At 51.2% G+C, this 24,597-nt stretch overlaps 9 protein-coding genes across 9 annotated transcripts; 5 read left to right on the top strand and 4 right to left on the bottom strand.

Annotated features, from left to right (window-relative positions):
• Nucleotides 1-1,529: 1,529 nt before the first annotated feature.
• CC1G_14976 (lipase 2) lies at nt 1,530-4,792 on the top strand (the record flags this gene model as incomplete). Its single annotated transcript, XM_002910599.1, has 8 exons — nt 1,530-1,590; nt 1,651-1,908; nt 2,370-2,738; nt 2,786-3,022; nt 3,071-3,197; nt 3,250-3,460; nt 3,516-4,059; nt 4,110-4,792. 8 exons carry the CDS (start codon nt 1,530-1,532, stop codon nt 4,790-4,792), a joined length of 2,490 nt encoding a protein of 829 aa, XP_002910645.1.
• Nucleotides 4,793-5,829: 1,037 nt separating this feature from the next.
• CC1G_03425 (beta-hexosaminidase) lies at nt 5,830-8,296 on the top strand (the record flags this gene model as incomplete). Its single annotated transcript, XM_001835591.2, has 12 exons — nt 5,830-6,378; nt 6,439-6,476; nt 6,528-6,729; nt 6,798-6,818; nt 6,875-7,253; nt 7,304-7,440; nt 7,488-7,534; nt 7,596-7,626; nt 7,682-7,742; nt 7,805-7,887; nt 7,952-8,103; nt 8,167-8,296. The coding sequence occupies 12 exons, from the start codon at nt 5,830-5,832 to the stop codon at nt 8,294-8,296; spliced, it is 1,830 nt and encodes a 609-aa protein (XP_001835643.2).
• Nucleotides 8,297-8,566: 270 nt separating this feature from the next.
• Nucleotides 8,567-9,139, bottom strand: CC1G_14975 (hypothetical protein; the record flags this gene model as incomplete). The annotated part of the gene is made up of 2 exons (XM_002910598.1): nt 8,567-8,865; nt 8,920-9,139. The coding sequence occupies 2 exons, from the start codon at nt 9,137-9,139 to the stop codon at nt 8,567-8,569; spliced, it is 519 nt and encodes a 172-aa protein (XP_002910644.1).
• Nucleotides 9,140-10,279: 1,140 nt separating this feature from the next.
• On the bottom strand, nt 10,280-11,564 carry CC1G_03424 (hypothetical protein; the record flags this gene model as incomplete). Its single annotated transcript, XM_001835590.2, has 3 exons — nt 10,280-10,299; nt 10,357-10,666; nt 10,719-11,564. 3 exons carry the CDS (start codon nt 11,562-11,564, stop codon nt 10,280-10,282), a joined length of 1,176 nt encoding a protein of 391 aa, XP_001835642.2.
• Nucleotides 11,565-12,909: 1,345 nt separating this feature from the next.
• Nucleotides 12,910-13,994, bottom strand: CC1G_03423 (hypothetical protein; the record flags this gene model as incomplete). The annotated part of the gene is made up of 4 exons (XM_001835589.1): nt 12,910-13,472; nt 13,531-13,541; nt 13,611-13,747; nt 13,797-13,994. 4 exons carry the CDS (start codon nt 13,992-13,994, stop codon nt 12,910-12,912), a joined length of 909 nt encoding a protein of 302 aa, XP_001835641.1.
• Nucleotides 13,995-14,784: 790 nt separating this feature from the next.
• CC1G_03422 (hypothetical protein) lies at nt 14,785-16,081 on the top strand (the record flags this gene model as incomplete). Its single annotated transcript, XM_001835588.2, has 2 exons — nt 14,785-15,516; nt 15,566-16,081. 2 exons carry the CDS (start codon nt 14,785-14,787, stop codon nt 16,079-16,081), a joined length of 1,248 nt encoding a protein of 415 aa, XP_001835640.2.
• Nucleotides 16,082-16,665: 584 nt separating this feature from the next.
• On the top strand, nt 16,666-18,769 carry CC1G_03420 (beta-hexosaminidase; the record flags this gene model as incomplete). Its single annotated transcript, XM_001835586.2, has 9 exons — nt 16,666-17,196; nt 17,258-17,295; nt 17,344-17,395; nt 17,443-17,716; nt 17,802-17,933; nt 17,987-18,085; nt 18,140-18,188; nt 18,247-18,553; nt 18,617-18,769. 9 exons carry the CDS (start codon nt 16,666-16,668, stop codon nt 18,767-18,769), a joined length of 1,635 nt encoding a protein of 544 aa, XP_001835638.2.
• A 266-nt stretch (nt 18,770-19,035) lies between these two features.
• Nucleotides 19,036-21,018, bottom strand: CC1G_03419 (epsin-3; the record flags this gene model as incomplete). The annotated part of the gene is made up of 9 exons (XM_001835585.1): nt 19,036-19,667; nt 19,720-20,040; nt 20,096-20,284; nt 20,338-20,476; nt 20,527-20,608; nt 20,660-20,671; nt 20,729-20,767; nt 20,818-20,888; nt 20,944-21,018. The coding sequence occupies 9 exons, from the start codon at nt 21,016-21,018 to the stop codon at nt 19,036-19,038; spliced, it is 1,560 nt and encodes a 519-aa protein (XP_001835637.1).
• Nucleotides 21,019-21,593: 575 nt separating this feature from the next.
• Nucleotides 21,594-24,509, top strand: CC1G_14974 (hypothetical protein; the record flags this gene model as incomplete). The annotated part of the gene is made up of 7 exons (XM_002910597.1): nt 21,594-21,882; nt 21,940-22,769; nt 22,830-22,864; nt 22,977-23,062; nt 23,136-23,666; nt 23,730-24,365; nt 24,415-24,509. 7 exons carry the CDS (start codon nt 21,594-21,596, stop codon nt 24,507-24,509), a joined length of 2,502 nt encoding a protein of 833 aa, XP_002910643.1.
• Between the last annotated feature and the right edge of the window lie 88 nt (nt 24,510-24,597).

Below are 24,597 nucleotides of genomic sequence, written 5' to 3'. Positions count from 1 at the left end.
TGTAAACGATCTCTACTACTCAAATATGACATGTCAGTTGGGAAACAGCGAGTAGGAGCTATGGAAATGTCTTCGCCTATTCTGTGATCAACGAACCGGTAATAGGGGATTCTGACTTGAAGCGCCCGTTGCGATCAGGCGCTTGTTCGCATTCGCATTTGGCCCGTCATTGGCGACCTAGAAGTTGTTGTGGTTTCCGAAGCAAATCAGACGTTGTCGTCGAGCTCTGATATTATACCGAATCTCTTCCGAATCATCTGCGTCACAGTGAATTGCGCTGATCCCTTGTCACAGAGAGCGCCTAGATAAGACCCACTACCAGGGCAGGTATAGTGTGAAAATGGCTTTATCTGAAAGCCTGTACATACGTGGTTAGATGGATGTATTCACTTCCACAGCATTCCGAATTATCCTAGTCGAATGACATGTCTTTTGCGGACCTTACTCCTAGAAGGCAAGTCCACGCCAAAAGGCACTGCCCTGAGCAGACCGGATTTACAGCCTTGGTCATCGCCGCCTTCTTCGAAGGCACAATTACAGGATGAGACATCTTTCTTCCTCTGTTCACCCCCTCCCCCACGCTCCCCTCATAAAGCAGGCTCACCTTGACGTCTGAGTCTACCAGTGTACGCTGCAAACAGGGCAATAAGGTAGTGATTCTCTGGCGGGCGAATGTGGATTCCCAAATCTCGAGGTACCGCTGCATCAGAACTGGCCCATGCTGAGAATGAACAGCCGCCGATTGTTATCCATGGCGGTAGGTCCATACAATTCGAGAGAAATCGAGTAACACTGATGTTCTTCTTGCCTCCAGGTCTAGTGATACTCGTACTTGGAATGTGTTACTGTCTGGTTGCAGTCGAGCGATGGCGGAAGCTAAGATCTTCAGCTCGAAAGAAAATGCGCATAGGTTTGTGGTGCCTACATACTTGCTTCTGAGTAGCTCTTTGACTCGGAACACCTCCTAGTGAGCACTTACTCCTGTTATGGAGCAATTACATCGGTACGGGCGCCTGTCGAACCGCCTCCAGAAGTTTCCAGCGGAAGGGCGAGATAAGGCCCGGAATTACACCGAATATATATGGAACATCAGGGCAGCTGTCAGTACAATTGATCGCACATAAGTATGTAGTTTCGAGCTGGAAATACGTGACTTCGACAGCGTAATTCGCAGTCCATTTTATCAGCTTCGGCTAGTTAACTACTTACCGTATCATTCGTGTGGGTGCAAGCTACCTGGATGCGGTAGTTATCTGCACTTACTATCGGCAGCTCCAGTTGACTGCGTACGTAAAGGAAGTTTCGTTAAACCAAAAACGGGAAAAGTGCTGTAGAGGCGAACTGCTGTTGTGTTGGAACGCCAATAAAGCTTTCACACAATAGCAGCTCATGCAAATAGGAGCGCTTCTTACGGTTTGGAGCACCTGAGTCACTATATAGGACGTCTGGTGGATGGTTCACCCTGGCCACCTCCCCGTGGCCCTCTGTTCTTCTCTTTGGACTTGTGTTCAGACTTCTGCCTTGACATTATGCCTGTTCTCCAGCGAAGGGAAGAATCATGCTCGAACGCACTTGATATCTTATTTATCAGTAATCTTTATCGCCTGTGTAATGGTGTGGCCACATGTTGACTCGCAGTCTTTTCATTAGCCTCTGCCTTCGTCCTGCTTGGGCTAGTCCTTGGCGTTGTCGTCTACAATTTCAGAAAGTGGTTCAGACCTCAGGCGTCACGAGAGTGGACACCACGCCAACCGTGGGACGTCTCTCCTATCCGTCCTTCGTCGATGTTGGAAACCATTGTTGGTGTCTGGATGGCGGACGATGTTAATCCGAAGTTCATTCACCACGTATCGTTGAAAGACTCGGCTCGCCTCGAGAAACTTGTTGATGACGAAGGCTACGTTTATGGTGCGTCTCAACAGTTTCAATTGTGGTGAACGCGTTTCGAACATTACTGTACAGTTATCGCCGATCCTGAAAGAAGTCTGGATAATCAAAAGGCACTGGCTGCTGCTTACAACCCTATTTTGGTCCCTGCCATCCCTGCTGTTCCAGAAAGCTTGAAAACTACTCCGTAGTAAGGTGTCACACGGAAAGGCCATCCAATATTTTTCGAACTTGAAGCTACTATCTTGATGGCCTCGGAATGCGTGGGTGTGGACTCCATTGAGTTCTGTACCGCTCAGGTTGACCATGATTTATTATTTTCCATGAGTCCTAGTCTTGATGATCCTTACTTACGAACATGACGTTTTCTATTCTCTGCTGAATCTGTATGTTCACGAATGTTGTACTTACTACGAATTGGAATCGTTGTTTGAAGTTGTAGTCCTTGCCAGGTGTGTATTGATGCCGAGTCGGACCGGTAGCCAAACGTGGCATTCGGCCGGAGTTCGAGATCAGTGGGGCGGGAGCCTCCCTTTGGGGCGACGTCTGTCTTGTTTTCTGCTCCAATGCCATGAAGAGCATCGCGATCCCGACGCACGTCGTCGTCTTATTCAGAAGACTCGTCAACGTCGTCTCGACTCTCTCAATCTCACACCACTATTTCAAACACCACCACGACGAAAGTAGGCAGGCACCGTATTACCATCTCGGGACCCACGGAGACCTTAAGGCGTCGCGGACGAAGACTCAGGACTGTGAGGACGCAACGTGGTTTCAACAATGTCGCTGGGAGGCATTATTGCCATTTCAAGAGCAGTGGGATAATGTGAAGGACAAGTATATCAATCAAGGTCTGTACTCTAGTCTTCATGCTCATTTCGTATCTAATTGGCTTTAGCATCATCTATCTCATTGCCATGGTGGCCTTCGCTGTTCTCTTCTAGCAGCGAACGACGAGCTAGCTCAGCTCCAACACCAGAGAAACCAGACCAGACCGACCACCCACGACCACCACCTCGTCGGGATGATCAGCATGAGACAGAGACACCTCGGGACATTATTCACCAACTAATCGCCAACCCTGCTCTATCTGACCCGCTTAGAACTCCCCGCTATCCGATTGTACTCTGTCATGGTGAGTACCGCGACAAGGTTTCTGGGGTCTTCGTTCACCGAGCTACAGGCCTCTATGGATTTGACGTGCGAGGGCCCTCTACATTCCCGACAATGAGAATGCATTACTGGGCGAACGTTCTGTCTATCCTCCGCGGCAAGCTAGGTGCGGAAGTGATAGTCACGTCAGTTCCCGGGTAAGTAGGACTCCTTGGACTTGATCTCGTTGCTTGTGCTAAAATATCCAAGAACCGGCAATATCTCGTCTAGGTCTGCTCGCCTAGATGAGCAGCTCAAGGACAAGGCGAGAGGACGCGGAGTCAATATGCTTGCGCACTCTATGGGTGGACTGGACTGCAGACATCTAATCACGCACGGCCGGCCCTCTGAGTACACCCCTCTATCACTCACAACGATCAGTACCCCTCATCGCGGAAGTCCATTCATGGACTGGTGCGTCGTGAGTGCACCTTCAACTCTAACAGTAGAGCAGGCGATAGACTCAATTACGACAGGACAACATTGGGATAGGAAAGCTCCGCGAGCAGGAAATCGAGTTGCTCAAGAATGGCAAACACTCTCAAGGTTCCGAGGGGCCACCACCTATGACAGCGAATGGAGATTCCAATGGTCAATCACCGTCGACACCTTCGTCCTTTAACTTCTCATCCCTCCCATCGTCCTTCACCACCCTCTTGCTTTCGGTCGTGGATTCTCCAGCCTACGCCAATCTCACCTCAACATACCTCAATGACGTGTTCAACCCAGCTACACCGGATGATCCAAGAGTCAAGTACTGGAGCGTCGCGGGTCGCGTCCCCGGTGTTAGCATATTGCATCCTTTCTGGTTCACGAAGATGATTGTCGATGATGCGGAGGAGCAGCAGCGGATGCAGCTCATGCAAGAACATTTCGACAAGCATGATATTAACGACTGGGAACCGCACCCACCGCGGCCTCCTCTCTGGGCGGACGAGCATGAATGGGGCAATGATGGCTTGGTGACAGTGCAGAGCGCTAAGTGGGGAGAATTCCTTGGTGTTCTGGATGGCTGCGACCGTGAGTTGCCCCTTTTCTTTAAAATTGCACTTTAACTCAAGGTCATCTAGACTGGGAGATGCGAGGTGCTCGAGGAATCGAGTTTGGTGTAGACCTTCCTGCAATCCCAGTCATCGGGCTGGGTGTCTCAACTTCGGCAGCTTCAACGTCCGCCGCTTCCGCGAAGAAGGAATCATCATCGACCAGGGAATGGACCAGGTTCCTCACTGGCTGGAAGCGAGACGTGAAGCCTTCCTCTGACAAGGAAAGCGTTTGTGAAACAGACAGGGAAGTTCGAGAGCCTACGTTGGAGGAGAGGGAGCATGAGTTCCGCAAGGGAGATCAAGTCGTGCGCTCCTCTACTGAGCGCCTGTCTGTCGTGGTCGACTGGCTAGTGGAGCAAATACCCGGCCCTCAAACCCTCGTCAGCGCCACAAAGATTCCCTACCTCAGCACTTCTGGGGCTTCAGATTCGGGTAACGGAACTCAGGAGCAACGTCCATTCGAGAAGACTGCTACTGAGGAGATGAAGAAGCTTTCAGCGGAAATGGTGTCTCTTACTGCTGGTTCTGGCGCTTCCGGTATCGACATTTCCATCCTACCCTCGGCAAAGCCAGAAACGTTAAGGAAGGAGGTCAAGAAGATGATGGAGCGGGAGAGGAAACAGTGGAGGAAGAATGAGCTGGAGACGAAGGCCGATCTAGAGCGTTTCTATGTCGCCATGGCTCGGAAGATGTGGGACGAGGGATTGTAGTATAGGTTTTGTGTTACTTGTACTTTATCGTGTAATATATCACTCAGGGACAATTATCTGGAGCTGTGGGCGTTCTATAGTGAATTGCGTCCGTACTGACGCCTTGGGTTGAGCTAGGCTCGTGAACCAGCTCGGTTCTGACGAAAGAGGGTGATGGGATCACTTATCCACTGATGGTGGATAGGTTCGTCAGAACCGGCTGGTCAGAACGGGGACAGTTTTGGCGGGAGGGGCCCGTGCGAAAATCGACTTAGGAAAATAACGTGTTTCTTTGGCAATCTCGAAAGTAACTTTAGCTGTCCCTCCATCTCATCTTCACATTTCATCCCACAAATTGTAAACCTAGCTGGGGCAATGGGATACATTGGAAATGGCACAAAAAGACGAATAATAAGAGTACTTGAGAGAAGAAAACTACGAAATTCAGATGATGAAGGGGGTAAAAGCAAGAATAATCGCGATTGCGACAGAGAAAGGTCATGAAATGAGAGGAGAACAGAGATAACGATTGATAGAATGTCAGACAGTCGTTTCCATGCATGATACAAGGCATAGGCGCACAGAAGCGATGAGGAGAACGAATTTTGCGTTTTCTGACCTCGGGGGCCTTTAGCAAACATGGACAAACAAGGTCCACAGCGCGCACGAAGAACAGACGAGTAAGCTCTGCGGAGGTGTGTGAGGGGCCAGATTTGAAGACACAGCGTTCGAGGTGGGCGGTCAATTATGTCGACCGCCAAGTGATGAGGTGGTAGAATCGCTGGAGGGAACAGAGAGAACAGTATGGATCGTCGAACCGTCAACGGACGGCAAACTTGATTCTCCGACATCATCAATCAACACCACCATCATTCGGACTGAGGGGACCGAACCGACTGGTTCACGAGTCTAGGGATGGCACCATACCATCAGAACCGTGGACCGGGACCCCTAACGGCATCTCGGGACCCTGCTCATCGCTGCTCCACCTTCTACACGTTGAAGACGTCTGTGCTGCTATCAGCAACCCAGCAGATACGGACGAGGGCGTTTTCACTATGCGATCTCTGAAATATCTCTTATGTCTTTCTACGATAACGCTCGCCCACGCTCTGTGGCCATTGCCCAGAAACCTCGAAACCGGAACGAACTTCGTCAAGCTCTCACCAAACTTCGACATTAAACTCGTGTCAAACCTCGAGTCGAGCGCCCCTGAAGACCTCCTATTGGCCTTGACGCGTACTAAGGAACGCATAGTGCAGGACAAGCACCAAAGGTTGACGGATGAGCGAGGGGCAAAGGACCTGTCCAACGTGAACGAAGGAGCGACACTTTCTTCGCTCGTACTATCTCTCAGGAACCCACCTGACAAGATACAGTCGATCTCGGTGGAGTCTGTCAAGCCATTGGAGGATAGGAATGAAGTGTACTCCTTGAACCTACCGAGTGACGGGTCTCCTGCGACCATCACAGCTGACACGACGTTGGGACTTCTCAGAGGCCTGACTACGTTCGAGCAGCTGTGGTACTGGGTTGACGATGACAGGGATGGTGTGGTGTACACATATCAAGCGCCAGTCGTGATTAAAGATGACAGCCCTAGCTATGTAGGAGTCTTTGTTCTGTCGCGCCATACTTCGCGAATGAACCTCCGTTTTCGTCTCTAGCCGTACCGCGGTCTCTTGCTGGACACGTCCAGGAACTTGTACGTGCCTTGTTCCCCCTTGACAAATGCTAATTTTCTAATACCACGAAGCTTCCCAGTAGATGACATCCTTCGAACCTTGGACGCGATGAGCATGGTCAAGATGAGCGTCTTCCACTGGCACGTTGTCGACTCGCAAAGCTTCCCCTTGGAAGTACCCGGATACCCTGAACTATCTCAAAAGGGTGCCTACTCACCTTCCCAGCGATACAAGACGGAAGACGTGCAGACGATTGTCAAGTACGCGTCGGAGGTGAATGCGCGTCCATTTGACCATTTCCCAGTGCTAGAACGTGACTGACAGCCTTGGATACTACGTAGCGAGGCATCGACGTTTTGATGGTATTTCTTCCAGTCCTTTCATGACTCGAGTGGCACTAACGACGCTCTTCTGACAGGAAATCGACACGCCAGGACATACCACCAGCGTCGCAGCCTCCCATCCCGAGCATGTCGCGTGTGCCTGGGCCGACCCATGGTACAACTACGCACACGAACCACCCGCCGGACAGCTTCGAATCACTTCAGAAAAGACCCGAGAGTTCACAGTTTCATTGCTCAGCAACATCGCTGAGACGCTTCCTTCGTCCATGTTCGGCACGGGTGGAGATGAAATCAATTTGAGATGTTACCTCGATGACGAACAGACGAAGATTGAGTTGAAAGATGCCGGACTCTCCATCGATAAAAAGGGGCTTGATCACGTTTTGAACGACTTTGTGGATGCAACGCACAAAGCGTTGAAGGAATTGAAGAAAACCCCCGTGGTCTGGGAAGGTACGTGGTACGGATCGTCGTGCAGTGACACCGCTCTCATGCAGTCCTAGAAATCGCGCTATCCCATGATTTGACCAGCCTTTCGAACGAAACAATCGTCACGGTCTGGACCGACTCCAGCAAGGCAGCCGACGCGATAAATAAAGGGTTCAGGATCGTCCATGCGCCATCGAACTACTTCTACCTGGTCAGTGAACCCGTCAATTTACTGGACAGATGCTGAAGGCCCTTTAGGACTGTGGCGGTGGTGGTTGGTTGGGAAACTCGCCTACTGGTAATAGGTGGGCTACATCCTACGTGACATCAACAGCTTGAGGTGGTTGACCTTTCCTTGTCGCGCAGCTGGTGCGATCCTTTCAAGACCTGGCAAAAGGTACGAATTGAATGGCTCATTAGGCACCAGGATTAACCGTCAAACCACACTGCAGGCATATACTTTCGATCCACAAGACTCTATCAGCCCGAGTAAAGCACATCTAGTCCTTGGAGGTACGTCCCGCTCACTTCCATTCCTCGGTCAAGTGTCCGACAAGGCTTGTCTATTTTGATAGGACAGCAATTGCTATGGGCGGAACAGTCATCGCCAGAAAACCTTGACTCGATTGTGTGGCCACGGGCAGCCGCATCGGCCGAGGTAAACAACCTTGTCTCGTCGGGTCCACGGCTCCCGGGCGCATACTAACATGTCTGCGCCATAGGTGTTCTGGACAGGCCTCCACGGTAGCGAACGAAACCTCACCGACGCACTTTCTCGGCTGCACGACCTCCGTTACCGAATGGTTCAGCGTAAAATCCGCGCGATTCCACTTCAGCCCCACTGGTGTGCTCTACAGCCTGAAAAATGCCTTGCGTGAGTGGACCATCCATGGATATTCGAGTTATGACTGATTGTACAATTTGGATGGGTATTTAGTGCTCCTTGGGTGAAATCGTGGTCTATCGTCCAGAATTCCATCACCGAGTTCACTCGACGATTGATCAAAATCGGGCGGTATCTGCAAGGCAGCTACACATTGTTCGGGCGGGTGATTTATGAGTTTTGAAAGCTGGAATCGAATAAGTAGGAGTAGTAATAGTGCTGGCTTACTAGCGGTGTGGTGAAAAGCAGAGGTAGGAGTACTAGTAGCTGGTAGCTGGTAGGTCGGGTGGGTATGTAGTAATGGAATAACGAAAGCGGTGTGCAAGAGGATAACATAAATAGCAAGCGAGTGGGGGTAATGAAGGGTTAGAGGAAAGGCGATAGGTGTTAGAAAAGAGTATATCGGTATAAAGGAACGAAAGAAAAGAGTAGTGGCATCGTGACGAGAGGTGGATTAAACTGCTGGAGGTGGACTGCGCGCAGTTGCTCGGACATGAGCGACGAATGTTCTTGATAGTTCAGGTATTCCAGTGAGGTCTCCAGATGCGCGGCTCTGGCGCATTTCGGTCATTGATACGTCGTGAAAGTGGGTAACGTGGTCGTCATTTCCGAATTTTGAGTCGCGTTCGAATTCACTCTTTTGCGGAGAGGAGGACGGCGTCAGAGTAGGAGATGTGTTGTGTGCGCTCGACACAATGGTTCTGACTTCTCCCGCTGCAAAGGGATCTGGGTCTGACATCGAATCGAGGAACTCTGGAACGGGACTGGTCAACAAGGATCCAATAGGTTGTTGAAAACGCGACCTACCTGACTCGATGCCGTGGGGAGGCTGCTTTCCTTCTTCCACGACGACCTCTTCCGTCCTCTCTGCATTTCGCGCTCGCCAATAGTGTCTCCACAGCAGGAAGAGGGCCAATAGGAATATGACCCCGACGATGCTCCCAATTACAGCGCCCACGACGATTCTCGTGCTGGGCTCAAAGTGAATTCGGTTTCGCGAATGCGTAGCTGCGTCTGTTGCTTCCATCGTAGAACTTTGTAGGGCTTTCGCGATCTCGAACGATTCGCAGAAGGAGTGAGCCTTGGGAGGGAAGGAGTGGAAGGAAAAAGAAGGCGGTGGGACCGACCGACGAAGAGTAGGAGGCCAGAAGATGAAGTAGGGCGCAAGTGGCGTGAGCTAATGCCTGGAAGACCGCCAAATATCTGGCCGACACTAGTGGAAGAAGGAAGCGGAAACCCTCTCAGATGCCTTTGCACCAAGCAAGAGAAGCAAAGCTGGCCTGGTGTCGAACGCCTAGTCCCGTCAATAAGTAGTCACACTAAAACTAAAACGCCATGCAGACTCTGGACTTCATTGATCTCTAAAAGTTTATCCCTGTCTACAAATGAGCCATTGAAGGTGTGTTATCAGCTTCTTTTTTTCTCGGTAAAATTGTGCCCAGAGAATGAGGGAATGGGGTGCTTGTGGGGAGAAGGTCGTCGGATTCGGAGGTATCGACTTCCGCTGGTCCTCGATTGATCCTCCTCGGCAACAGAAGCAAACAGTCACGAGAACCCTGGATTCTCCAGACCCTGAAACCGTGCATCCCAGTTCACAGAAATAATGTTACATATTGAGTTCATCAAGTATTACTATTCTACCAAGTGTACGTCAGAGGTATGCTTGAATGGTGTCGATCTAATGCAGTTTTGAATGCCTATCTCCAGATGCCAAGAACGCGATGGATGGCTCGGAAGAGTCCTCTCCACTGCAAGCCGAAGCGTAGTTCTGAACCGTGAGGCTACACCTGCCTGTGTGGTTATCTATGAGCCATTCGTATCACGATGTCCCATAGCCATCGGCATGCAGGCACGCAGACATGGTCATCCAAAAGGCTTGGCACGGGCGTTGCTATTCTTAGCACTCGGATTGCCTTTCCGGGCCGCTGCACCAGCAACTCGCTCGAGTCTGAAATGGAGAAGAGAACCCACCTCTGCCTGCGCGTCATGATCTCCTATCAACGTAACGATCTACACGCCCATGGTGATGCTCGATTCCCCCGTGCCGTATTAATGAATGAAGGTTACAGTTAACAATATCCAGACAATATCCATAGTACAAACGAGACGATCACCGACTCAAATGTTCATGTCATTCCCTTGTAGTGAAGGCCCTTCATTTTTAGCACTACATCGAAGCTTCCCATTCTTTAAGTCTGTCAGAAACAGCGCCTACCCAACCAGAACAACAACCAGGTTCCCTACCGAGGAGCGAATACTGAACCCTCCCAGCCAGATCGTTGAACCTAGCCAGAAAGGATGGTATCGGGTTGTCTTCCAGCGGAAATGAAGGCTCCCAAAGCCCTGAACCAGCTCGCGTCACGAGATATCCAATGGCCACAACATGCTCTTCGACCGCGACTGGCCCTTCGAAGAGTCGGCGAAGACATGCCATGATGTGGTTTTGAAGCAATAGGCCATGCTCGAAGAGGTCGGCAATGAATAGAGCAAGGGAAAGCGCACCATTTACACGCGCGTAAAGATTCTCCGGACGCGAGGTGTATATTAAGGAGGCCTGAGATCCAGCTCAATTATTGCAGAGACCATGACGAAAGGAAAGTACTCACTGGATCCAAAGAGCTGACAAATATATTGAGAGTGTGTTGCCGGAGCTGCAGTAGGAAGGCTTGCCCACCAATAGGCCCAGAAACAGAGACAAATGCTTGGAAGAGACAGTGTGCAAAGAATGCTACGTTGTCGTTCGAGTCTTCGGAATTGACGTAGATGCGCAGGACTAATTCGACAACAAGGTCCTCAACATCTTGATCCGTCCAGAAACATGACGATGCGACGAGGTGGGCCTGTCGTTCAAATGTAAGAGGATCTTGAGAATTCAGTCCCTCTGCGAAGGCTGCAAACCACTGTGCCTTTGGTAGAGGCAAAGGTGCTGGGTTATAGATCGGAACAGGTAGTGAAAGACCGGGAGGGGTGGGGTATTTACGTAACTGCTCTTCAAGTTCAGGCGAAAGCCTCTGCAGCCAAGCGATGTCTATGGAGCGGAAATCGTCCTGCGTGGGTGTGGGTGCCTGCTCCGAGCATTTGAAACCTGGTTTTAAATCATCTTGGGGTACGAACGTCTGAGCGTCAGGGTTTAGCTCGTCCTCCATCAACAACGATCCTGCTTCCCTGTGTTGCCATATATTATCCTCCTTTGTCACCGATGGAAGGATGGGGAAGGATAACCTGATGCTGGGAGAGACGGGGGATTTACGGTCTGGGGAAACAATGAGGTTCTTGTGTGCCTTGAAAATCCTCTTCAGTTCGTCAGATTTTGTAGAAAGAAGGTTCGTGTAACTTGTAGATGGAGAAGGCGAGGCTGAGGCGAGGGATTCCGCTTCTGAGGAGGATGAGAAAGACGCGTCGGAGAGGCGCCGTGCGCGACCGACGACATGGATATCAAGGACTGGAAGCATCTTGCCAATGAGGCCAACGAAGTAGGAGAGGATGAAATTGCACCTCCAGGGCTGGAGGCAATACTCCCTTTATATTCCATCCAGAACCCAGAACGCCACTCATATCCGAATATACTGGTGCTCGCTGTTCCCGAGTCCTCTTTTTCTCTCTTCTTGGAAACGGATGTCTACAAAACCGACAATAGCAGCCCGTTCTCCCGCTTTCTGGTCGGAATCATCTTTTTTGTTACGTGCCTTGTGCATCGAGGTGTCGATGTACGTCAGTGAGCAGGTAGGCAACGGGAAACAACGTATTCTTATCCTCGGTGGTGGCTGTTGCAAGGGCCAATGTTTTGGCTTGATTTGAGCGAGGAAAACAAGGATGCTGTGCAATCCATTCTTTGCATCGTCACCGGTCAATGGTGCATAGGAAGCGGTATGGCCTGTTCCTGTTCAGGTCATTGACCTTGCTTTAGCTAGGTCTGTACCAGGTCACATTATGTAAGATTTAGGTGCCTAAAACTCGAGTTCCAAAGATATGCAAACATCGGCCGGCATTCCTTTCCTGGCTCATTACCGCTGCTTTGGATCGTACCCTTCCTTCGGTTCGATCACAATGCTGCTGCTCTGGATACAACTAATAGGCGGCATGCCTTGTGTCCTCCAGTATGTTTCGTATGTGCTGGTCGTAATCCGCATGGCCCGCTAGGCATCAGTGGTCTAGGAAGGGTTTGGCGTTCGTCACCTTTCACCTCTACAAGTATCATGGGTTTACTATTTGTGAGCGGGTTAGGCTTTGGGACGTGTCGGACTGACATGAGAAATATGATTCTGGCCTAGTATGTACTTATGTATGTGTTGGGACTTTGTGTGAGGGGCAGAGAAGGTGATTTTATTATCGGCATGTACAATGCAGGGCTGCAGTGTCCTGACCAGCCAGACAACCTAGGATTTACAGTTTCATTATTTAAAAAAAATCGCGTCGCATTCAATGACTGAGCTGTGTGGTACAGGGGGGCGGACAGGTAAGGGGACGCCTATTACGATGAGAGGCAAAACCGACTTGAGCACAAAAGAAAAAGGCGTCCAAGCCGCTAAAGCAAGGTCCACAGTCGCGGGACGCGGCCCTTTATTTCGTTAAGTCGGAGAGAGAATGTGGAGTGTAAAGTTCGAACGGCGTGTGGGAACTTTGCGCAACTTCCGGCTGATGCCGTACTACGGCATATCAATCGGATCCGAAACACGGCCGGCGCGAGGTTGACTCGAGTTCAGTCTGCAGAAGTGCATTGGCAGTACTAGTGTATTGCATGTAGACAAGAGCTCTTACTACGGGACCATATATTTCACGCAATAAGATAAAAGTCCTTCAGGCCTTTCCAACTGGACGTGAGCGAATGCGGAAGACGGACGAGGCAAACCGAATGATTTCGCGAACATATTCCTCCTCGAATTCGTAGAACATAGCATGCCCTCCCTCTGGGATATCAAAGGTCTCCAGGCGAGGGAAATCAGGCTTTAATACTACCTTAACCTTTTCTCCGACAATGTCTTGATCTTTCCCGCCGGTGATTAAAAGAGCAGGAAACCCACTTCGGCCAGCCTCGAGCAACGCACTTGGGTCCTGTTCCCGTAAGAGGATCGATTGGAACACGTCCGGGGGTATCACTATCGTAGCGCCAACCCAAGACCATAATGTTTTGGTCGGTACTTTGTCTGGCTCTTGGAGAAACGAGTTCACGAACGCGATGCGCGACGCGAAGGCGGCAGCCGTGTCATTGCGAGACAGCAATCCTGGACGCAGGGCTACAACAGCGTCTGTTGAGACCTCGTCGACGACCGACCCATACATATAGGGAACAGGCGCTGTGTAGATGATTGCTGAGATGGCATCTGGACCGAGGTGGGTGAATATGTCTGCTGCTACTGTTGCTGTAGGAAGAGTACATTTAGTACGAAGTTGATTGATAATTCGCTGAACGAGACATACCTCCAAGGCTCCTGCGAGAGGAAGAACGACAGCTGCGTTAGCCAACAGTATTTACAAATCTGGAAACCATCGCAACCTACCAACCGACGAAAATTGGGGTATTTAGCTTGAATTCTTTCACAACAGCGGCAAAATCATCCGCGTACAAAGAAGATAGATGCCCTTCAGCCGTGCTAGGCTTTCCACTTCGACCGTGGCCTCTCATGTCATAAGCGACCTACAAGAGTTAATAGCTCAAAGAAGTGCCGACTGAAAGCACCACTCACCAGGAAGAAATGCTTGAGCAGGTCTTTGTTCTGGAAGAGACTCGCCCAAATGAGAGCGCTGCAAGCCAGGCCATGAACGAAGACGAGACTGGGGAGATGATTGTGTCCGACCGCAGTTGCATATATCTGTAAGCCGTCTGAGGACGAGACATAGGCCTCGACAGTGGGGATGCCTTCAAGAGTTGGTGTGAGATACATTGGTGTTCTGAGGAGGGTTGCGAGCGCGAAGTTCGACTCGGTCGCCTTTATGCAAAAGACACCAAGAAGGCCAGATTATGAGGAGACAAGGCACAGAGTTTGCACCATACTACGCCATTTGGACTGTGTTATTCAGCGAGCGAATTGCAACGCAATATACTTTCCGGAGGATAAGTTGCGGCTCATTTAAATTTGTAATGACTTGTATTTGTCAGACTGGGCCCTGAGGTGAGGTGAGATCGGGTTTCAAGAGTAACGGAGGAACTCGAGCGTCCCCCCTCCTCGTTTATACGAAAGCTTTGGAGGAACTGCTTCAGAGACGAGGTTAGAACACGGCGAGTCCAAAGTAGGGATGCCACTGGCCGCTGAGTTCGACGGATTTTGCCGAACACGTTGAATCGGAGATCCAACACATGTCCCGTGAATTCCGACAGGTATGCAACAACTTGACAACCACCGCAACACTTGCCTGCCACAACAACTTGTGCCTCTACATGACGGACAATGGTGTTCCAAGCCATATCATACCACGGACAATGATGCTCCAAGTCATATTCTAGGAAGGACAATGGTACCCCGCAACGACCTCGGAGTCAAATGACCACCCTTGCTCTAGCGTGCGTTGCACCTTCTACATATCTCGCTCTCTGAAGTATGTTGCCATTGTCCGCCGACTTGGGAGTTTAACCGACAGCCACACGAGTGGCAAGAAGAGTTCTTACCATTGTTCAAAATCTATAAAATTGCACTTTTCAGTCTTGCTTCTACCATCGACAAACTTCGAGCAACAATGTCCACCACGTATTACGATGTCTACCCAACATATGACCCGGCATATGGAACGGGACACCTGGCCTGGCAACAACTGTCGAACACTGCGCACTCGTCTTTTAGTTTTTATGTCCCCTCGGCCATGTCAGGAAACCCGCAGGCACCGTCATCGTCCTCTCAACCTTTATACCAGGACGACGTCCCTCAGCCTTTTGTTAGCTCCCCGAGTCCCGTAGATTTCAGTTCATCCGAGTCTTCGTCGACTGGTCCCTCTGTTTCCAGTCTTGGATCAACAGGCAGCGAATGCGACGTTTCTCTGTGGTTTGTGCGCGATGACCCTGTAAGCATGGTTAGGCATCGATTCGGAAAAATGCCCGTGCCTCGGGGAATTCATCATCAACCCAGTGAACGCCTTCGATCTTGGTCGTATATCCAACAAAAGTACGGCATAAACCCCTGCACTCAGGCTTTCACCGTAGCTGCCCATTCATCGGACGCCATAGTGCGTCAACTCTTCGCCGCAAATCTCATCGATGCGACTCCGAGGGTCGACCAATACATAGGAAAACTTTTCGCTGAGTGCGGGATGGTCCAGTTTGGCGACAAAGACGAGCACCTCACCGATTTTGCACTCGCCGTGGACAGAAGCTTCCAGTCTTCACAAGATCAGGACGCAAACAGTAGGAGAGCATACTTCCGCCGTCAGCTGTACGACCATGTGCTTGATTATTTTACTCGATATTGGCAAAAGGTGCGTTCTCTTTTTACGGTCCACATGTTCCCCCAGACGAGGTTCTCAGGGCCTTCCGACGTCGATCAACGAGTATGTCAAATCAAACACCGTTGGTGGACCAAAGAAGAGGGAGGAAATCCACAAAGCTCTCAATCTGACCAAGTTCCTCGGGAAGCTTTGCGCTGTTCGCCTCGTTCCGCATCACCTGGTTGTGGTCGCTAAGCGTGTTCTTCTCAACGATTTGACCTCGATTCAACACATTATGGCTTTCAGAAATCTCGTGGTTCATTCTGACGGTCGATTGTGGCGGAATTACGATGATTCTCCCCTCGATAAACACCAAGCCACAGAGGATCTTGACGCGGTGTTTAATGCCTTCAATGTTAGTGACGGCCTCTACGACTATATCCCTGAAAGGAAGGGCCTAATATTGGAGCTCTTCGATGACCTCAGATACATTTTTGACCGCGTGTACGGACCTGAGGAACCCCCTCTCGTCCGAACCCTCCCTGAACCCCTGGCCGAAAATCTGACCACTGACTCCTGTCCAGTGCGGCGATTTAGGGATTGCAACGGGTATTAATTAGCCAAAGAAATAGATGGATCTGACAATGATCTCTTCTGTGTACCATTACCTCGAGAAGTTTGCTAAACGTCACGATTGAGACCATGAAACAATGTGGTCCATTGGACCTGTGACCACTGGCAATTTCTTCCTGCGAATTCGGCTTGCTCCGTGAGAAGCAGGGGTTGGTCTTGACCACCACCAAGTGCTGCCTTCAGTTCAGGTGTCTCGAGGTTTACGGCCTTCTCAAGCGCACTATCCCAGGAAACCAAATGGACTAAATGGGGGGCCAGGCTTCTTCAGTGCTCAAGGTCTTCCTATTCAACCTTGGGTGGCAGCTAGCGGGCGATAAGCGAGATTTCGCCAGTCCGCCACATTCCTTCAACGCCCTTGATACCGTAACTGCGCATATGGCTCACCCTAAGGTTTCCCTTCACCACTGTGGCTCCAATCAGAGAAGACCTCGGGACGCCTAGTCCTTCTTATTCGGCTACATTATTAAAGGAATGGCTTCTTCGAACTGCGTTGTAGACATCCAGGAGTCCCACATATATAAAAGAACGTGAGTTTCATTCAATCAGCATTCTCCTTACTTACACTCGATGCTCATCCTCGCCACCTTCTCCGCGTTCTTAGCCTTACTGCCTGGAGCGTCTGCTTTATGGCCTATCCCCAACGACATCACGACGGGTACGAGCCCGTTGAGGCTCGCTCGAGACTTTTCCATCAACCTGAACGGTGTGCGCCACGCACCGAAGGACCTGGTCGACGCAGTCTCGCGCACACAGCACTTCCTGAGGGAGGACAAGCTCCAGCTCCTCGTTCCTGATCGCGGTGCATCCCTCAAGAGTTCCATCAGCAACTCGCCTTTCCTCAAGTCGCTCACAGTCACACTGAACAGCAGAACTGCGAAGACCAGGTCCATCGCTGAAGAGGCGATCGCAGATATCGGGACTCGCCAGGAGGGTTATACGCTCACTGTTCCAGCGGACGGCTCGGAAGCGGTCTTAACTGCCAATTCGACCTTGGGGTTATTCCGTGGTCTGACGACGTTCAGCCAGCTGTGGTATGAGTTGGATGGCCATGTATACACAGTACAGGCTCCTGTCTCTATTCGAGATGCGCCACAATATGTGCGTGCAGTTTCTTTTCATGAATTCAGTGTGGATACTCACAGGCCGTTTTGACATGCAGGTGTATCGCGGTCTTATGCTCGACACTTCGCGAAACTAGTGAGAGGCTTCCCCAGTCCCTCAGTACAGGATGCTCACGTCTCTCAGTTTCCCTATTGCCGACATCAAACGAACGCTGGATGCCATGAGCTGGGTCAAGGTGTGTTTAAACAACGTTTTGACGAGCTTGATACAAATTCATGGCAGGTCAACACCCTCCACTGGCACATCGTTGATGCTCAATCCTTCCCTCTCGTTGTTCCTGGGTTCGAGGAATTGTCACGCAAAGGAGCCTACAACCCGGCATCCATCTACACCCCCAATGACGTCAAGGATATCGTCAACTACGCTGCTCAGCGAGGAATCGATATTCTCGTTGAAGTAGACACTCCTGGGCACACGTCGATCATCCATCACGCGCATCCCGAACACATCGCTTGTTTCGAGGCCTCCCCCTGGACCCGCTACGCCTACGGCAAGTGTATTCTTTTGTGCGGCGTGTCTTTCTCATCCCAAACCCCGTCCACTAGAACCACCCGCTGGACAGCTACGATTGGCTTCTCCAGCTACTGTCAACTTTACATCCTCCCTTTTGACCTCGGTCGCTAGGTTGTTCCCTTCCAAGTTCTTCAGCACTGGAGGGGATGAGATCAATCAGCCTTGCTATGAAGATGATGCCGCCACCCAGAAGGAATTGGGTATGTTGCATTTTATGTGAATGGATAAGACCCTGATTATCTCGGACTTGTAGAGAAGCAAGGAAAGACTCTGGAGCAGGCACTCGATACCTTCACTCAAGTTACGCACAGGGCTTTACATGACATGGGCAAGACAACTGTTGTCTGGCAGGGTATGTCTCATACTTACTCCTACGACCGCGTTGAGAACTCAAGCAGCGCTGTAGAGATGGTGCTCGACCATAAAGTTACCCTCTCAAACGATACCGTAGCCATGTATGTCCTTCCACTGACCTACACCACACCCACCGAACGTTCATATTGCTCTTTCCAGGGTATGGATCTCTTCACAGCACGCCAAAGCAGTTGCCCAGCGAGGCCACAGACTCATCCACGCTGCATCCGATTACTTCTACCTCGACTGCGGTGGTGGAGGTTGGATTGGCAACAATCCCAACGGAAACAGCTGGTGTGACCCATTCAAGACCTGGCAGAAGGCCTATTCTTTCAACCCCAGAGCCAACCTGACTGAAGAGGAAGCGAAGCTGGTTCTTGGAGGCCAACAACTCCTCTGGGCAGAGCAGTCTGGTCCGTCTAACTTGGATCCTATCGTGTGGCCCCGAGCTGCTGCATCCGCAGAGGTGAGTTTAGATAGATACAAACGACGTGGGCTTGGAACTGAAACCTGATGCGCTGTACTCTAGGTATTCTGGTCTGGCCACGGCCGCGATGGTCGAACTGCATTACCGCGCTTGCATGATCTTGCATACCGTTTCGTTCAACGAGGCGTCCGTGCCATCCCTTTGCAGCCGCAATGGTGTGCCCTTCGCCCTGGTGCATGTGATATCGATGCATGATATATGTTATGCATTGACGAGCGCTCCTCGAAGGACAATTATACGGTCTGGATGAATTTGGAAACACGAACGCTCGATTGCAGGATATGTTTGGACATCATACCTTGAATGTAATAGCTATTTTCAAATTAGCTCGAATTGCTTGAATCCAAGCCTGGAAATAAAGTGGACGGATATCCATTGGGAACATCCAAAGACATTCAAGAAAGGTGAAAGTCAAAACGGAAGATGGCAGGTATCGAGAACAGAGATCTATCGTCGAGAAATTAGAGCAAGAGGTCATCAGCACCGCCGGAAGAGCTGGTGTTGTTGGTGGTTGAGCTTCCTCCAAAGGCGGGGAAGGCGGGCTGTTGCGCGGCACCAGCTGGCTTCGTTGCGGATCCACCTCCCCAGATACCCGCCATAGCCTTCTCCTTTTGCAAATCCTGTATTGACTTGGCTGGTGCTCCAGAAGAGCTGCTCGACTTGCTGGCCGATCCGAGCGACAAGGACCAGAGATCATCAAAGTTGGCGGAACTGGCAGGCTTGGATGGTGCTGCAGCAGGGGTCGAACCGGGTCGCGCAGCGGGAGAGGAGGCGTTGGTGGTAGGAGCCAAAGGTACGCCGCCAAATAAAGGCTGGGATTGGACTTGGCCGATGGGAGCTGCGAATTGAGAGGGCTGAGCGGAGAGAGAAGGGGTGGGTCGGTGTCCACCCAGGGGCTGGCCGAAGCCTGGAGGAGGTTGAGCTTGGACAGCAGGCTGGGCGAGAGGAGTCGAAGCGGGTCGAGCTTGCGGCTGGCTCAGGAGGTCCATGAGATTTGGCTTGGCAGCTGCCGCTGCGGCTGGGGCGGGAGCGGGGGCAGCAGGCTGAGCGGCATGCGCCACAGGAGCAGGTTGGAAGTCCGAAAAGTCATCGTCTGTAAGGAGACTATAAGTGGTTGTAATATATGACAACGTCGTAACCCTTACCATCGAGAGAGACCATGGGAAGAGCCTTGTTTGTGGCCGGTGGTGCGGGAGCTGCGACTGGCGCTGTAGCCGGTGCACCGAAGCCGTCATCGTCGTCGAAACCACCCAGCAGATCAACAACAGGAGCGGGTGCGGGAGGCGGAGGGGAAGGTGCTGCCTTCTTAGGTGCAGTTCGGACGGAATTTGATCGGGTATTGCTCGAGCTGGATCGAATCTCGTCGCCACCGGCGTCATATTCCTCATACTGGCGTCGGCTGCTGCTGCTATCGTTGTAGGAGCTTCGTCCAGCGTAGCTACTCCCTCCACCACTGCTGTAGTGATCTATATCATTAGGTTAGGGCTTTGATCACGCTGACGCCAGCTGCGGGCAACTCACCGTTCCAGCTTGAAGCGCCACCTAAACTATCACTTCCAAAACCACCATAACGACTTCCTCCAGACATGCCAAATCCATCGTTTCCGACACCAATAAACTTGCTTTTGTTGGCTTTGGCTTTGCGACGTTCTGCGCGAATCTTCTCTACATCCGAAAGCAGCTCGACTAGTTCTTTTGCACGGTTCCGGACTGCAGTAGGTCTCAGACAAGTGCTTAGCCTAGGGGAGATGCGCAAAGCTCACCGTTGATGCCCTCGTCCTTGCCCTTGTCGTCGATGTAGTGGAAGCTTCGCAGCATTTTAAGAGTAGCGATGTGTGACCGGGCATCGTCCACGACCCGCTCCGACCCGTTTTTGACAAGGTATTCCAAGAGTTGCAAAGACTGTTCCAATAAGTATCATTGCAGAGATTCAAGGAATGTGTAGTGATTACCTTGTAGATTTGACGCCATTGTCGAGCCTCCTTCTCCATGAAGCGTCCGTAGATACAGGGCATGATCTCGTTGAACTGGGCGCTGTGCGAGGATTGAGAGCTTGTGTCATATTTCCAGGTCTTGAATACTTACAAGTTGAAAGTCCTATATTGCCAATAACGTCAGGTTCCAGTATGCATTCAGTACACCGCCAGGACATACCCTTGTGCGATCTCACCCATCAATGTCGAACTTGCACCCCTTTATAGAAATTATCAGTCTCAGGGCCCCGATTACAGGGGACTACACACCAAGGATCATCATTGGTAGCCTCTCTAACCTTTGCCTCCATCTCACTAACATTCAGTACGACATTCTTCGCCTGTGATCACCACCGTCAGCACCAACGCAACCCCAATATTGCTCCTGAGACGAACCTGATTGTACATCGATTTGATGTCGTACATCGTGATATTCGCCAGCGTCGACGAGAGAGATTCTATTTTGTCCATCGTGGGCTCGTTTCTTGGAGGATAGCTGAGAGAGTGTTGGCAACAGGCTGGTCGAAGCTGGGCGATATTTCGGAGCGTCGTGCCCGCCGCTCGCGGCTCGGGAACTGCCTTGATTTCCACGTGACCCGAGAGGCGTGGCGCAGGGGCGCGAGTCGGAGCCGCCCTTTGCGCGCTCGAAATTGAGTAGCGCGAATCGTGCAGAGAAATTGGGAAATGGCGTGTTCAATGAAAGAGGCGCAGAAGTAGATAATATCTAAGATGAAATCACTAATGTGTTCTATTACATTTTAGCACGACGAGCGAGTACTAACGACAAGGCCGCGCTGAGATAGTGAGTAGCGCACGTGCTGCATTAGATCGACTTACTGACACGGCGGGATGGATTCAAATCCTTGTCTCTGACCACTGCTTTCTTTTCTCCTAGAGACTATAACCAGCTTTACAGCCAATTGCTCTAGTGAAATCAGAAATTTGGCCTGGGCGTTGTGATCCTTGGAGCAAGCAGAATGGTGAGGCATTATCTTGGAGAGAACGCAGCCTTGAGCTAATAGTACTATCAGGGTGATTCAATCGTCATGCAAGCCCCTTTATCGACCAGGAAGTCCAATTCAGGAATCCTAGATGCGGCCAAAAGGCCACTTGAAACAGTGAAGGCGGGCGTTTTGAACTCCCAGAGGAGCCTATATGCGCTTGGAAGCGATGCAGTGACAGAGAGTAACGCATCGCAGGTGTTAAACGCTCGCAAACGTGTGCGTTCCCTCCAGTTTGCGGACGACGAGAACCAAAGGCCAGACAGACTTCGCCTAAACTCTCTTGGTAAAGAGAATGAAAAGATCACGATACCGAGCCGCGAGGATCTGAGAAGTACGCCAGATCATATCTCTATCAGCAAGTTTACTCTAACTTGAGACCTCCTTTCAGGCAACAAGAAGGGTGCAGAGCTGCTGGCATCGCCTTCGTTTCGGGAGCGGAATGGCTCATCTGGCACCTTTGGGCGAAAGGCAAGTCGGCGACAAGGGCGAGGGGGCCTGGCGACGAAGAAGTCGCTAAACCTTAGCATTTCGTCACAAAGCCAGTGGTCGCGAAGTCGAGATACTTCTCCTTCGAGAAATTCTGATCCAGAAACGCAATGGACTACTCCAAGATCCACCTTCTACACACGATATAACTCTTCATCCTCTAGTCGAGTTGCCTTCAGGGACTTGGTCACCCCCTCCCCGACTTTCACCTTCGGCGTCCCCAGCACACCGCCATCGAGGTCGTCAGACAGGCATTCGCGCACGTCCGACATGTTCTTCAACCATACGGAAACCCCTCCTCCGCTCCCACCTCTCAACCATCCCGCCTTTAATTTCCCTTCAAGACCGTTGGAGCCTTCAAGTGAACGGAAGAGTCGCGACAAACCTATAAATCAACCTCGACCGGCGCGATCACTTCCATCGGTAAAACCAGACAAACGAGCATCTAGCACCCCACCATCCAAGAAAGCCAGACGAGAAGCCAAATCATCCCTTCGTTCTGAAGCAGATACGCATCAAGCTAAAGGAAAAGAACCACAGCGAAGAGGCCACATGAGGTCTGAGAGTAAAGGTAGTATCGCCAGTAGCAGAAGATCGAGTGCAGAGTTCAGTGCCAAGAGGGCATCGTTGCTTGGTGTTGCAAACGAAGCTGACGAGCCTTGGGAAGTCAAAGTGTCTCGGGAGTTGCTACGCCTGTCTTTGGAACAAAATACCGTTGAAGGCGAGTTGAATGTCGAATTTCATGCATGGTCGTCGTCGCGGTACTAACGTAACGATGTCGTTCCGTTTTAGGACATGCATCTGCACGCGGCAGACCTGAGCGTAACGTGGGTAGTTCTTGGCAATTTTCTTTATCCCATTCCCTCTTCCTTTATCCTTAGACCCCAATCCCTCTCTTCCCTGTTTCGTTTCCTCTTCTTTTACTAACTTTTTTTCTAGCGGTCACGGAGTGAAGGAGGCGAGGCGAGAGGTTTTGGCTCGTCATTCTCCTTTCAAGGTCAGTATTATTACGCGCCCCACATCCGGTGCGCAACGTGCCCGGATTAATTGATACGATAGTTCTTACTGACTCGGGCTTGCCTCGTTTTCATTGTTTAGATTTCCTCCCTCCTCTTCAAGCACGAACTCAGCACCGTCCTTCAGTGGTTCGAGCGCCGGGGCCTCAACAGCAGCTGAAATTTCCTTCGATCGACTCCAGACCTGCGACGAGCATGTCTGACGCCGATATCGTCAATGGATCAAGACAAGACAATGTGAAAGGGACTGGAAGGTCTACTTCGAGACGAGCTGGAAACTCGAGCTCAAAGCACGCTCAACGTACCCCTTCCCCTCCACCACCAAAACTCGGCACTGCAGCCCCTTCGAGTCAAAACAATCTCCTCGTCCCTCCTTCGCTATCCTTTACCGCACCAACTCCCGAAGCATCCCCCATATCACCACCTCGCCGAATTCACGTCAAATCATCACCCACTCCGCCCACCAATTCCCCGACACCCCTGACACCACCGCCCATCCAGAAGTCGCGCTCTGCATCTGCGAAACGAAAGGCTGATGAAGCTGGCGTCGATGCCAGTACCCCTCCAAAGGAACCCAGAGAGTATCGAGCCACATTTGCACCGGAACCTCGCAGTACGTACCCACATTGATGCAGTTAAGAGGTTGCGAGACTTACGGCGCTTGTCACTCTTCCAGCTCACCGCGCCTCTGCTGCATCCTCTTCACATGCCCCCACGTCATTCCATCGTAACAAACGAGCACGAATTTCCCTCTCCTCTGAGCATTCGCAACACAGCTCCCGCACACCCTATGGTTCTCTCATTGGTGACAGCCCAAATGCAAAGTCCACAGGCTCGTGGTCGAGTCGCGGGAGTCTAAATCCGGCTCATTATTACCAGTCCAGCCGGCCACCTTCCACTAGGGACGCCCAAGGGACTGTCAATTCTCATACGCCTCGTCGGTCTGCGTCTCGCCGCAGTATATCCAATCACTCCATCCCTATATCCGCATACATGTCGCCTCATGCGCCTTCGGTGACGCCGTCAGGCACTTTCCATATGCGGGACCCACGTAAACCCGCCCGCATTCAAGATACCCCATGGTCGCTCTCGCTTCCGGTCGAGGTCGAAGCTGGTGAGGGGAGATGGTCATTTAATGGTTGGGTTGATCGTGGAGGAAGCCCTCTGCACGCTTGGCTGTTCTTCATTGGTTTTATCATTTTCCCTCTGTGGTGGCTTGCAGGGTTCGTTATCCCGATCCCTAGGACCCGAAGACTGGAAGGCGGAGATGAAGAAAAGGGAGTCATCCTTGACGATCCACAGGTCGAACATGGTGCGTCTCTTTCTTGACTTTCCCGTTTCGTTGTTCACACTCTCGATAGATTACAAGTCGTGGAGACGACGCTGCCGAATCATGGGAGGCATCGCCTTTGTCACGTATATCCCTTTTATCATCCTCATCGCTGTCTTCGTATAGCCCTCACACAACACGCACTCTCCTTTCACCTGGCCTGGCGCCTTCAGTATCTCCATGGGTCGCCATGAATACTGGTGCAACGGCTTCC

Source organism: Coprinopsis cinerea (genome assembly GCF_000182895.1).
Source record: "Coprinopsis cinerea okayama7#130 chromosome 8 map unlocalized cont3.8, whole genome shotgun sequence".
NCBI lineage: Eukaryota > Fungi > Basidiomycota > Agaricomycetes > Agaricales > Psathyrellaceae > Coprinopsis > Coprinopsis cinerea.
This window is presented reverse-complemented; position numbering and strand designations above follow the sequence as displayed.